The sequence below is a fragment of the Tenrec ecaudatus genome, chromosome 4 (assembly GCF_050624435.1).
Source record: "Tenrec ecaudatus isolate mTenEca1 chromosome 4, mTenEca1.hap1, whole genome shotgun sequence".
In the NCBI taxonomy this organism is placed as follows: Eukaryota; Metazoa; Chordata; class Mammalia; order Afrosoricida; family Tenrecidae; genus Tenrec; species Tenrec ecaudatus.
Genome location: NC_134533.1, coordinates 50,283,159 through 50,295,344, shown reverse-complemented (window position 1 = coordinate 50,295,344; position 12,186 = coordinate 50,283,159). Strand labels below are relative to the sequence as shown.

Below are 12,186 nucleotides of genomic sequence, written 5' to 3'. Positions count from 1 at the left end.
CCAAAACATCTCGGAAGCCCAAAACTTCTTCATAACGTACTCGACAGCAAGAGCTACCCTGGACTGGCCCCATTTGATAGCAACAGCTTGACCAAAACAGTTATGAAGCGCTGTCTGCTCTTTACCCGAAATAGAAGCAGAAACCATCTTCTTTGTTCCAGAAATATAAGTGTGTTTGATGACGGGGTGTTGAGCCAGACTCTGTTGAGGGGAGTACCCCAAATGCAGCATAGAGGCCACATCACCTTTCCAAAATATGATGACGTTCGAACTCTTGAATAGTCCTGGCCCCAAGGAGTTTGAATATGCGGTTATAGGTTTGTGATGTGGACTGAATGGGGAGCAGGGCAAAAAGCCAACCATATCGAGGGGTGAGAACGGGAAGCTCTGCTCTCCTGTGCCCTCAGGGGAGAGAGGCTGCCCAGCCGAGGCCTCCTGGAACCCTGCTCCGGCCAATCTCTAGGCGCTGCTTCTGATTGGTGTTAGGTTTGCAGACAGGTTGCTTTGTATGCTGAAACTTCTGGTTGTCCCTTTGCAGTGGTGGGCTTCGGGATGGACCCTGACCTTCAGATGGACATTCTCACCGAGCTGGACCTTGTGAACACCACTCTCGGAGTCACTCAGGTGTCTGGACTGCATAACGGCAGCAAAGCGTTTCTATTTCAAGGTAAAGGCGCCTCCCTCTTCCTTGGAATGGGAGTTGTGGCTGGGGTGGAGCGTGCCCTCCGGAGATGGGCCAATGGTGGACGTTTGCTGGCTCATCTTTGCTGCTTCTCTTGCATGACAGCCGTGAGAAAGGCTCAGAAATGTGGGGCAATGCTCAGATAGGCAGAGGGTGTGCAGAAGGGTACCGGGGGCACTGGAGGACAAGGGGTGAACCTGCTTGGCAGTGAAATAGCGCCGCAGGGATTTGGGTGGGAATGAAATGTCCAGGGTCTTGGAAACCATGCCTCTGTAAGTGTCTCTGTCTTCATCTCATTGAATGGGTAGACCAGAGGAGCAAACCAAACTCTAACTGCCATCAAGACAAGAGTAGAACTGCCCCCTGTGGGTTTCCCAGGCTGTCCATCTTTAGAAAGGTGTGTGGATGACCAGAAAGACAGAGGATCAATTATGGCTGTGTTCTCTCAGAGACGGAGTGTACTTGATCTTGCCCACCAGAAAATTGACTACAATTGATCACATCACCCAGCACTCCTTCATAAATGCAGTATAGCCTTGAAATGACTCTTAAAAGGATTTGAATTGGAGCCCTCTCCCTTACTGCATTGAAGCTCAGGGCAATTACTTAGCTTGACTATGTCTGCTGGTCTCATCAATAATAGCAGGGTATACTGGACTGCACTATTTGAAGGAGTGGAGGGTCCGTACACAGGTAATTATTGGATTACAGTGGTCATCCTTAATCAAGGGATACATAGGCTGCCAAATAGCAATGCTTTGACATCTGCTTCCGTGGGGATAGGGAGATGGTGATGGTCAGGGAGAAAGTGACGTGTCAGTGGAATCCTGGTAGATAAACAGAAAGCCTGGTACTAGAAGGGATGGCATGACTCAGAATATTCCAGGTGGGGAAAGTGTACTGTAAAGGGCTTCAGCCAGAAATGGGTGGGAATATGTCCAGCGTGACGGAAGGGTCCTGAGTAGTCCGAGAAGTAGGCAAGCACTGGGCGATGTGGGACTCTGGGAGGCAGAAGGGATATTCACCTGGGACACACAGGTTTGGGTGTGCTGCTGCTGATTCAACTCATACTTGATTCTAACGATGGTAAACATTACCTCTGCCTGTTGGCCTCTTGCATGGCTTTGTGCTTTACAATGAGGGGGGGAGTTGAGAAGGTGTAAGCAGGACCCCTACCTAGACACATACAGTAGTCAAGCAGCTTGAATATTCCTCTATGTCGATGCCTGGCAGCATTGTTTCCCTCAGTCTTTTATAAAGGTAACAAAGGCATTATTTTCAGAATGACTGAACCAGCATTATGGGATGAGATTTACATATTTACTGTGCTAATCACTTAAGCCTGTTGTTGTGCAGAGTAGACCTGCTCCAAAGAGTTTCCAAATCTGTGACCTTTGTGTAAGTGAATCGCACATCTGTCTTTAAGCCCGTCTGGGGTGGGTTCAAACTGCCCACCTTTGGGCCCGTGGTTAAGTGCTTTCCCCATTTGTATACATAGGGTCTTCTAACTTAACCTAGTTGAGGAGATATAGAAAATCATCAGATACTAGCTAACGATAGACACTTCCTCTCACACTGCCATCAAGTCAATGCTGACTCTTAGTAACCTTATAGACAGGACAGGGCAGAAGGGCCCTTGTAGATTTTTGAGACTCTGACTCTTTGCGGGAGTAGGAAGTGCCATCTCTCTCCCTCAGATCAGCTGGTGGTTTTGAACTGCTGACTTTTTGGATTGCAGCCCAACTTGTAACCCCTCAACCACCAGTGGTATGTTAATTTTCGCTTTACTCTTTACTACAGAATTGGCAAAACATGTAAACCGGGCATAGTTAAGAGACTACATCTGGATGAGTTTTGTGTTTGTGTTGTGCCAGGCCTGCTCAGCCATTGTTGAGTGTCTCTGCAGTATTCCTGATATGACAAGACAGTTGACCCTCAATAGTTTTGCTATGGGAGCGCCTGGTCTGTAAGCTTCTCAAGGGGCAGGAGTGATGCTGCCTAGTTCACGCCGGGATCACAACCAGCAGTGTGCACGGCGCGTGACTGAGCCAGACCCACTGCCATCACACTGCTGTGACTTGCGACGGCAGCAGCCTAGCCAGCATAGAACTGCTCCTTGGGAATTCTGAGACTAAGGGAATAGACAGTCTCACCTTTCTCTCAAGGAGTGGCTGGTGGATTCGAATTGCTGACCTGGCGGTTAGCAGCCCAACCTGTGACCCATTACACTGTCAGGATTGCTTGACACAGAGTAGACGGTTAATAAAAAGCTTTTTGAATTGAATGAACATTTCCTCTGTAATTGGCGTGCTGACTTACTTTTTCCTAGTCATTCATTCCCAAGTACGAGTTCTCTGAGCTGGAATTCTGCTCTCTCATTTGTGTGTTTTCTGTTCTGGCAGTCCCCTCTGGGACATCTGCCAGGCTCCAACAATCAGGAAGGATGCTAAGCTTCTCTGGTGGAAGAATGCCTTTGCTGTGGGCATTGGAGCTGAGGCTGTCCTCCCCGTGTAAGGACCGTGATAGTTACATGGAGTCCTGTAACCTGGGTTAATCCAGGATAATCTTCCCATCGCAACATTTTACATTTAAACTCGTCTGCAAAGTCCCTTTACCATCCAAAGTGACATAGTCACAGGTTCTGGGGACTCAGATGTGGACATCTTTAAGATAGCAAAGGCAAACACGTTGGTTGTGACTTACGGTGGCGACACCCCGTGTTGCAGACAGGACTGCGCTCGGGAGGGTTTTCCAGACTCTGACCTTTCAGAAGTGATAGCCAGGCCTTTCTTTTGCGGTGCTTCTGGGTGAGTTTGAAATGCCAAATTTTTGGTTAATAGCTGAGTGCTTAACTGGTTGTGCCACTCGTGGACTTTGGGGACAACTTTAGAAACAAACAATAAAACCCCTCAAACTCAACCAAACCTTTTGCCGTTGACGCTCCTCTCGTTGTCCTACTCTGTAGGACAGATAGAACCGCCCCAGACAGTTTCCTGAGCTGTAGTCTTTTTCTTTCAATTAGTAAATCATTTTCTTAAGTCCCTTACATATACTATAACAATTCACAAGTTCATTATATCAAGCAGACCGGTACACATATTGTCATCAACTATTTCACAACATTACCTTTTTCTTGAGCCCTTTGATATCAGCTCATCTTTATCCCCTCCCTCCTCCTCGAGAACCCTTAATATATTATGCATTGTTATTATTATCTACACATTTCTTACTGCTCCCATTCTATCCCTTCACTTAAAAGCCTGGCATTCATTCACCTTGAGGTACTTATTCTACCATCATTGCTGTCCGTTCCCCCTTCTTCTCTTCCCCCCACTTTCTTTCCCCTGCCCTTGTGGAATCATTACTGCCATTACTGTTTCGAAGGGGTTTAGTCTATCCTGATTTCTGTATCTTGAAAGCTCTCCTCTGTATCGATGGATGTACACCAGACTAGCAGGATTTTTGAGGTAGGACTGAGATAGTGGGGGAGGAAGAAGTAAATAACTAGAGGAGTGTTATGTGATTTTTGGTGCTAAACTGACCTGGGCCGTACTCTTTATGAAAGCAGGCTGCCACGTTTTTCTCCCATGGGGCCACCTGTGGCTTTAAACCGCTGACCTTTCTGCTTGCAGCCAAGGGCTTAGCCACTGAGCTACCAGAGTCCTGTGAACCTCTTTTTGAAGCAGATCCCTTCTCAAATTTTAAATTTATTCTGTTTACTGTAGTCTGCTCTCTGGCCCCCAAAGGGTCATATTCATTTTCATGCAAAAAGTCTCTGCTTCATTTCAGCATACCTAGACATCTCCACCCACCATATATATATATATATATATATATATAAAACATCAGCTATTGAAGCATAAAATCCTATCATCTAAATCTGACATGGACAGCACTTTGGCTATTATCTGTTTGGGGAAAAGTCATCTTTGTGGATTTGTGAAATTAGAAAAGACACCAATCTTCTCCCACAATGTTGTGGTGGCATTGGCACTGGGTAGCACTTATGGCCATTCCCTTTCAAAAAGAGAGAAGGTGAAAGAAAAAAATCGAATTACCTCTTCCAAGCACCTTTGAAATTCAGCAGGGCAAACTCTACTGGGATTCACGGGCTGGGAACTATGCTCTGGGCCAGTTTTTATTGAGTGATTTTCCAACTCATTATGGGTAGTATTTTATGCTTGGTCATTAAAAATAAATTATCAGGGTAAAATATATGCAATAAAATTTTTGCCACTTCAACCATTTTCAGGTGTATGATTCAATGACATTAACTATGTGTCCCACCATAACTTTCATTTCCAAAGAGTGTTAATCAGCCCAAATGGAAATTGAAGGCCTTTTAATCAAGACTCCCCTCTCTCCCCACCACCACCATCTCTGGAAACCACTAGTACATTTTTGCCCAAATGCATTTGCCTAGTCTAGGTATGTCATCTAAATGGGGTCACATACTCTTTGCCTTTTTTGTTTCTGACTTATTTCCCTAAGCATAATTAAGGTTCATTCATGTCATAGCCTGTACCAGAATGTCATTTCTCTTTATGGCTGGGTCATATTCCCTTGTATGCATATACCATATTTTGCTTATCCCTTTTTTTTAAATTTTGAAGGGCATCTGGGTTAGTTCCACATTCTGGTTATTGTGAACAATACTACAAAGACCATCGGAATATGAATTTGTGTCTTGCTACCTCCCCCCTTCCATCTTTCTGATATCTTTGATTCATTTTCTTTCCAAAGACCATTTTATTGGGGGCTTTTACAGCTCTTATAACAATCCATACATCAATTGTATCAAACATATTTGTTCATATGTTGCCATAAACATTTACTTTCTATTTGAGCTCTTGGCATCAGATTCTCTTTTTTCCCTCCCTTCCCCTCTCCCACCCTCGTGACTCCTTGATAAATTATTATTATTTTAAATTTTCTTTTTAAATTAAAATCATGCAACAGTTTTATTGACATATAGTTCCAGTATCATACAGTCCTGTAGTGTATGGGTAGTTGTGAAGTCATCACATGTCTTGCAATTTTCAATCGGATGTCAGACATTGTGAATTTTACCTGGCTGGGTGCTGGGTATTTTTACACATCTATAAGTATTCTGAGTTTTCTCTTTTGTAGGACATGGTTAAGTCACTAGGGGAGCAGTTTGATTTTTTTTGCCTCTTTTGTTAGATGAGCCGAGAGCAGTGCTGGTGCTTATGCTCACAGATTGTCCTTTCTCATTGCTGAGGTAAGACTCGTGTGCGAACCCTTCCCACTATCTTACGGACCATAGCTTTTTTCTAATCTGACTGGAGGGAGTAAGCCCTATTCCTGGCCTTGTGTGTTGGTCGGACCGTGCTGCCTTGTGGGTAGCCCTTCTCTGACCTTTGGTAGTTGACTCCCATGCATGCACTGAGACCAGCGTTTCTCTGTGCTGTGGGCTTTGTGCACTCTCTCTGCAATCTCAGCCCCCTTTCTTCATCTCCAGGAGGCTGATCTGGATCTGCACCGCCCCCCCCCCCCACCCCCATGGAAACTCAGGGCAGTTGGGGAACTTGTAGGACTCACCTCTTTTTGTCTCCCGTATCTTAAGGATCACTCCTTCTCATGGACTGTTGTTCACGGTCTTGAAAGCTGCTTTATTGAATATTCATCTTCATTTGTCACTCAAAGTAGCTAAAATTTGATAAAATTCAGAATTCGGTTCCTCAGTCACACTGAGGTGGTATTTTAAGTACTCAGTTGCCATCTTTGGTGAGGGGCTGCCTTGTTGAACAGTGCAGGTCTAGAGAGACTCAGCAATTTCACTGTTTCACCTCCGCTCGGTCAATGTGGGCAGGCTAGCAAGTCCAGCCCTCAAGGTAAGTGTAGCATACTACCTCGCATCAGCGCAGTGCAAGCTCTCTGCCGTGCAGTGCCTGCATCGGACAACACGAGGTCCTGACGGTGCCTCCTGCATGTGTTTGCCTTCCAACCACTGTCCTTGGATCGATCCTGATTCCTAGTGAGCCGACAGGACAAACTAGAACTGCCCCTTCAGGTTTCCCAGGCTGTGGACCTTTATGGAAGCAGGTTGCCTCACTTTTCTCCCACCGTATGGCTGGTGGATTAGAAGTAGTGACGTTCGGTGGGTTGCTGAGTGCCGAACTTACTGCACCACCAGGGGTCTTGGTATCATCACAGTGAGGATGAAATAACAAATATGAAGTGAAGTGCTAGGATGGTCCTTGAAACCTGTGAGTCCGTCCATATACTGTCAATTGATGAGGGTGCGTTCTTATTGTCAGCTGCTGACTGGGTTGGCCCCCGATTCATGCAGTGCTCTGTCCAGTGGAGGGAAACACTGTCCTGCCTTGCACCATTCCCAAGATCACTTGTGGTCAGACCAGGGCTTCATCAGCTGAGTTTTGGTTATAGATTGCCAGACCTTTCTTCCATAGAGTAGACCGCAGCACTCCCCTCTTCCTGTGCAAAGCATCTGCCTGCAGGTATTGTTTACGGCCTATTTTGCCTGAAGAGGTAGAGGAGGATTGTGAAGTGGGAGAGGGGCAGATAGTCGTCTTTCAGTGACTTTAAGCCTCAGCTCTCTTGTCTGGGAACAGGAAGACTACTGGTTGTAAGAATCGGTGGGCATAATATATGGGGAAGCACTTTGAAAAGAGGAAAAACAAGCATGTTGCTCTTTCCTTCCTTCATTCCCAGTTCCTCTCCTCTCGCCATGCGGAGTCCATCTGGGAGTTGCTGTGTGCTCGGGGAGTGGAAGCCTTCATTTCAATGTTAGCCTATTAATAATGTGATGAATGAAATCGAAAGCTCACTCCGACAACACTCACAATACTAACTTCTCAAAGCCGGGGGGCGGGGGGGGGATTTCTCTTGGGGCTGGGCAGCTTTTCAGGGGTCCCTTTGTCACTGCTGTCCTTGCTTGGGTTGAATGACAACTAATGGGGTAGGTAAGATTTTGATTCTCTTCTTGTCTGAAACAAATGAGAGTTTCATTAGGGGTGGTTGGCTATGGACGTGCCTGGTGTGGAGTCCCTGTAAGCGAAGAACCGGCGTTAGATTTTCAAACGTCTCTGAGAAGCCCATGCCTGGCTTTGAATGGGGGTCAGAGGAGATCTGAGAGCTTGAAACTGTACTTCTCTGTGACTGCAAGTGTCCTCCTGCGAAGTCGTTGGGAGGATGTGTCTGCTGGTGTTTCATTCATGAGAAGGAATTAGAATATGCACGAGCACAAATTCTTTCATGTGTGGCTTTTTTTTTTTTTTACCCTGCCAGGAAAAGTGCTACCTTTCAGGAGTTCTGTTTGAGAAGAGTTCCTAAAGAAAGGCTCAGTAGGATCTTTTAAGCCGCTGGCTTTCTGTGACAAGTTTCTATGAAGGCTAATGGGCTACTTGGAGAAGCAGAGTCTGGCACTTAGCACCTGTTTCTATTCTGGGCTCGAGCGGAGTGCTGTAGGAAGCACAGGCGGTTGTGGCGAAGTCCCTGTCCTCAACAAGGTGGCAGTTGCCAATGGCAAGTGAATGTCCCCGGCAACATTAATGCAGAGGAGAAGAGAGCAAGCTTGGCGGAGGGGTGTGGGAAATGTCCGGAGAATGTTCAAGAGAGGGATTTCTCCTCCCCGGGGACAGTGAGACCTGGGCAGGCGGCACCTGGCCCAGTCCATGAATGATGGACAGGAGGTGGGTGGCTTCTCAAAGCACTTCCCCTGCAGTCCTGTCCACATTCCAGAGCTTGAGCCTGAAGCTACACTCTTGAATGCTTAGAAAATGTGAGTAAGATGAAGTTACCCAAAGGGTTTGCTTAATGCCGATCTTCCAGATTTCCTTCCACCCACGATTACCCAAGTCTGAATTGTTTTTCCTGCTGATTGGATGCGCCTAGTCACTAATGACCTCCGGGAGCATTTGCAAGTCAACCTTACTTTGTGAGGAGTGATTTAGTATAACTTTGCATTTAATCAATTAGTGGAATGATTAAATTCACATACGGGCATCTCCCCAATATAGGTATTTTTGCTCTTGCCAAGATAAAAATTCAAGCAGGCTGCAGGAGCAGAATGGATTTTCAAGTCCCTCTCTGGGGCAAATTAACACCTGCACTGGTTTATTGCAGAGAATGGTTAAATGGTTATGTGACGAAATGTCTGTTATTGAGCAAATAAACTCTGCCTTTCTTCCCCACACCTGGACACTTCCCACATCTACATTGAAATCTGTTCCTTTCGTCCGGCTCCTTCTCCCATCTTTGGGCGAGCAGCGCGGGAGAGAGACAGCAGAGAATGCAAACAGATGGGAACTCTTTCGGAAAAAGAACACTAGGTGTGAGTCAACTTCACAATAATCGATTGACCTTGAGAAAATGACTTCCGCTCTGGGAGAACTTTGCTTCCTTTTCTGATGTTGGGTAATCCTACAGGACATTTGTAAGGAGTCTAGTCCAAGCATGGCCATCCCATGCTCCAGAGGAGAACTGCTCCACTGGGTTCTCTGGGATTCAATCTTGACCGAGGCAGATGGCCAGGCCTTACTTCTATGGTATTGCTAGGTGGGTTTGAACTGTCAGCCTTAAGGTTAGTGGTCAAACACAAACTGTTTACCTTACCCAGGGCCCTGATGATGAAAGAATACAGATTCATTATCAGTGAAAAGACTTGAAATCTTATCTAATGTCATTACTAGGAGAATTTATTCGAAAGACAACCCCTCCCCTTAAGTAGCCATTTAGACACTGCCTACTGTGTGCTAGGAATTCCCTAGCCAATCCGAATCATTTGATCTTGACTGCTGAAGTAAAGACTGATGGCTCGAATCCACACAGTGGTTCCGTGGAAGAAAAGGCCTGGTGATTTGTTTCCATTAAAAATGCAGCCTGGAAAACCCTACTGAAGAGTTCTGTTCCATAGGACTTGGGGTCACCGTGGCTAAGAATTGGAAGGTGTATGAATTGTTGGGTGTAACACTGATGGCCTGCTCTGTAAACTTCCACCCCACGCACGATAAAGAGCTAAAAAGACTATCTCAGTGGCAACGAATAGCAGGTACTAACTAGACATTCACTCGTGGTGTGGGAGATACGACAGTGAGCAAGTCAGGAGCATCCTGGGCCTATTGCAAAACAGACAGTAAGCAAGGAATAACCGTTCACTTAGGGAACTTGTGAGCATTCATGGGTTTCTACTCGGGGAGAAAAATTCTATTTTGCTTTTCCATGAGGGAGCGTGTACTTCAGAAAGAGACGGGACGAAGACACTGAGATTCGCAGAATCCTAGTGACTCACTTGTGATATCTCGTTAGCTGGTGTGTTAGTCCAGGTAGACCAGAGAAACAAATCCAGGGAGACTCCTATGTGTATTAAAAAGAGCTTTATACACAAGAACAATTGAATATCGAGAGAACATCCCAGCACAGTCCAGATCAAGTCCATAAGTTCGATATTAGTCCATATGTTCAATACCAATCTATAAATTATTCTTCAGACTCATGAAAAACATGCAGTGGCACAGAATTCAGGAAGATCACAGGCCAGTGGGCAGAAAGTCTGTGGATCCAGTGGTGGTAGAGGCAGTTCAGCGCTAGCAGGAGTCTCCATGTGGCTCCTTCAGCTCCAGGACTCTAGTGTAGCTCCATGTGTCTTGTCAACAGGAATGTCTCCCAGCGAGTGTATGTGTGTCCTGCCTCCAGTGAACTATTTATCTCCTGAGCGCCTCCAAATGAGGTCATCACGTCGACAGACTGAATGACAGGCTAAACTGCACCCCTTCACTCTTCAGTCTTAAATTGACAACAGGGAAGCTAACTACCACAGCTGGAGCAGCAGATGTTAGATTTGAACCCAGGAGCCTATGCCTGCTGACTCTGTGCCTTGCCCCACTCTGCCTCCCGCTGTGTCTCCCTCCTTCGGGAGAGTGGGAGTGAATACATGCGCACAACGCGGTAGCAGTCTCGCCTCTCTGAAGAGGTAGCAAGGAACATCTGCTAAAGCACATTTTGGCAGGTATTTAAATCAGCCAGGACAGATGGTGGAATTGTCATTTGGTGAATTCCATGTAATAGAATTTTCATGATTCTTACACACATAGGAGGGTCTTGCAGCATACCTGGAGAGGGAAACCTGGTAATCTGTCCTCAGGGGAGCATGCCAGCCAAGCAGAATGCATCATGGGAGCTACACCTCTGGGGACCATGGAACACTTAGAGTGTGGGTGCTGGCTGTCAGACCCGAGCTTTCCTGGGAGAGCATTGTGGGAGGAGGGAATCTGCCTAGACGGCATGATTCATTGATAAATGCCCTGATTCTTAATTGGGATTTATTTTAACATATCAGGACTGAGTTCTTTTCTGTGGGAACACAGATCCAGAATTAGAATGTAAATCAGTAGGAAAAAATATAATTTGATATGCAAATATTTTATTTAAATACAACTTTGCATGGCTGCAGCCAGTGTATAAAGTGGAGCCAGGATATATTTGATCAGCCAGACTGGCTCTGCCCTCATGCTTATTACAGTCTGTTAAAAAGTAAGGCATACCAACTCCCTATCAGCATGGGGGAGCAGTGCAGGCACGGGGCCAGGTCCCTGGAGACCTGGGTTCTAGCCGCGGCTTTCCCTCAGCCTTCTCCTCTTTAGCTTCCCTTGGAACACTTCAGGAGCTTTGGTGGCACTGTCCTGTAAGCGTTGGACTACTAAGTACAAGGTCAATGGTTCAAACCCATCAACTGCTTCTCATGTGAAAGCTGAAGCTATCTATTCCCATTAAAAATTCACAACCTCCATTTGTCAGCCACTGGAGATCCCCTTGCAGAGGGGTCTCGGGGAGGAGAGGAGCCAGACAGGGTGTGATGCAGCAATGATGGAAAATACAACTTTCCTCTAGTTCCTAAATGCTTCCTCCTCTCCCCACCCCACTATCATGATCCCAATTCTACCTCACAAGTCTGGCTAGACCAGAGGATGTACACTGGTACAGATAGGAACTGGAAACACAGGGATTCCAGAGTGGATGATCCCTTCAGGACCAATGGTGTGAGTCACGATACTGGGAACGTAGAGGGAGGGTGGGCTGGAGAGGGGGACTGGATTACAAGGATCTACATGTGACCTCCTCCCTGGGGGACAGACAACATAAAAGTGGGTGAAGGGAGATGTTGGACAGGGCAAGATATGACAAAATAATAATTTATAAATTATCAAGGGTTCATGAGGGAGTGGGTAGCGGGGAGGGAGGGGAAAAATGAGGCGCTGATGCCAGGCGCTTAGGTGGAGAGCAAATGTTTTGAGAATGATGAGGGCAATGAATGTACAAATGTGCTTTATACAATTGATGTATGTATGGATTGTGATAAGAGTTGTATGAGCCCCTAATAAAACAGTTAAAAATAACAATGGAAATTAAAAGAGTTGTATGAACCCTTAATAAAACGATTAAAATATATGTGTACATATATACGACCTCAGAAACTCTATTAGGGTCACTGTGGATCCCTGGTGGTTTAGTGGGTCACACAT

The 12,186-nt window shown here is 46.0% G+C and overlaps 1 protein-coding gene across 1 annotated transcript in view; it reads left to right on the top strand.

Annotated features, from left to right (window-relative positions):
• Positions 1–259: 259 nt before the first annotated feature.
• Positions 260–12,186, top strand: part of NELL1 (neural EGFL like 1) — a 989,599-nt gene continuing 977,672 nt past the window's right edge. Inside the window, exons 1-2 of the mRNA XM_075547696.1 lie at positions 260–317; positions 539–667. Coding sequence (XP_075403811.1) covers positions 260–317; positions 539–667 — 187 coding nt within the window. The remainder of the gene's footprint in view (positions 318–538; positions 668–12,186) is intronic.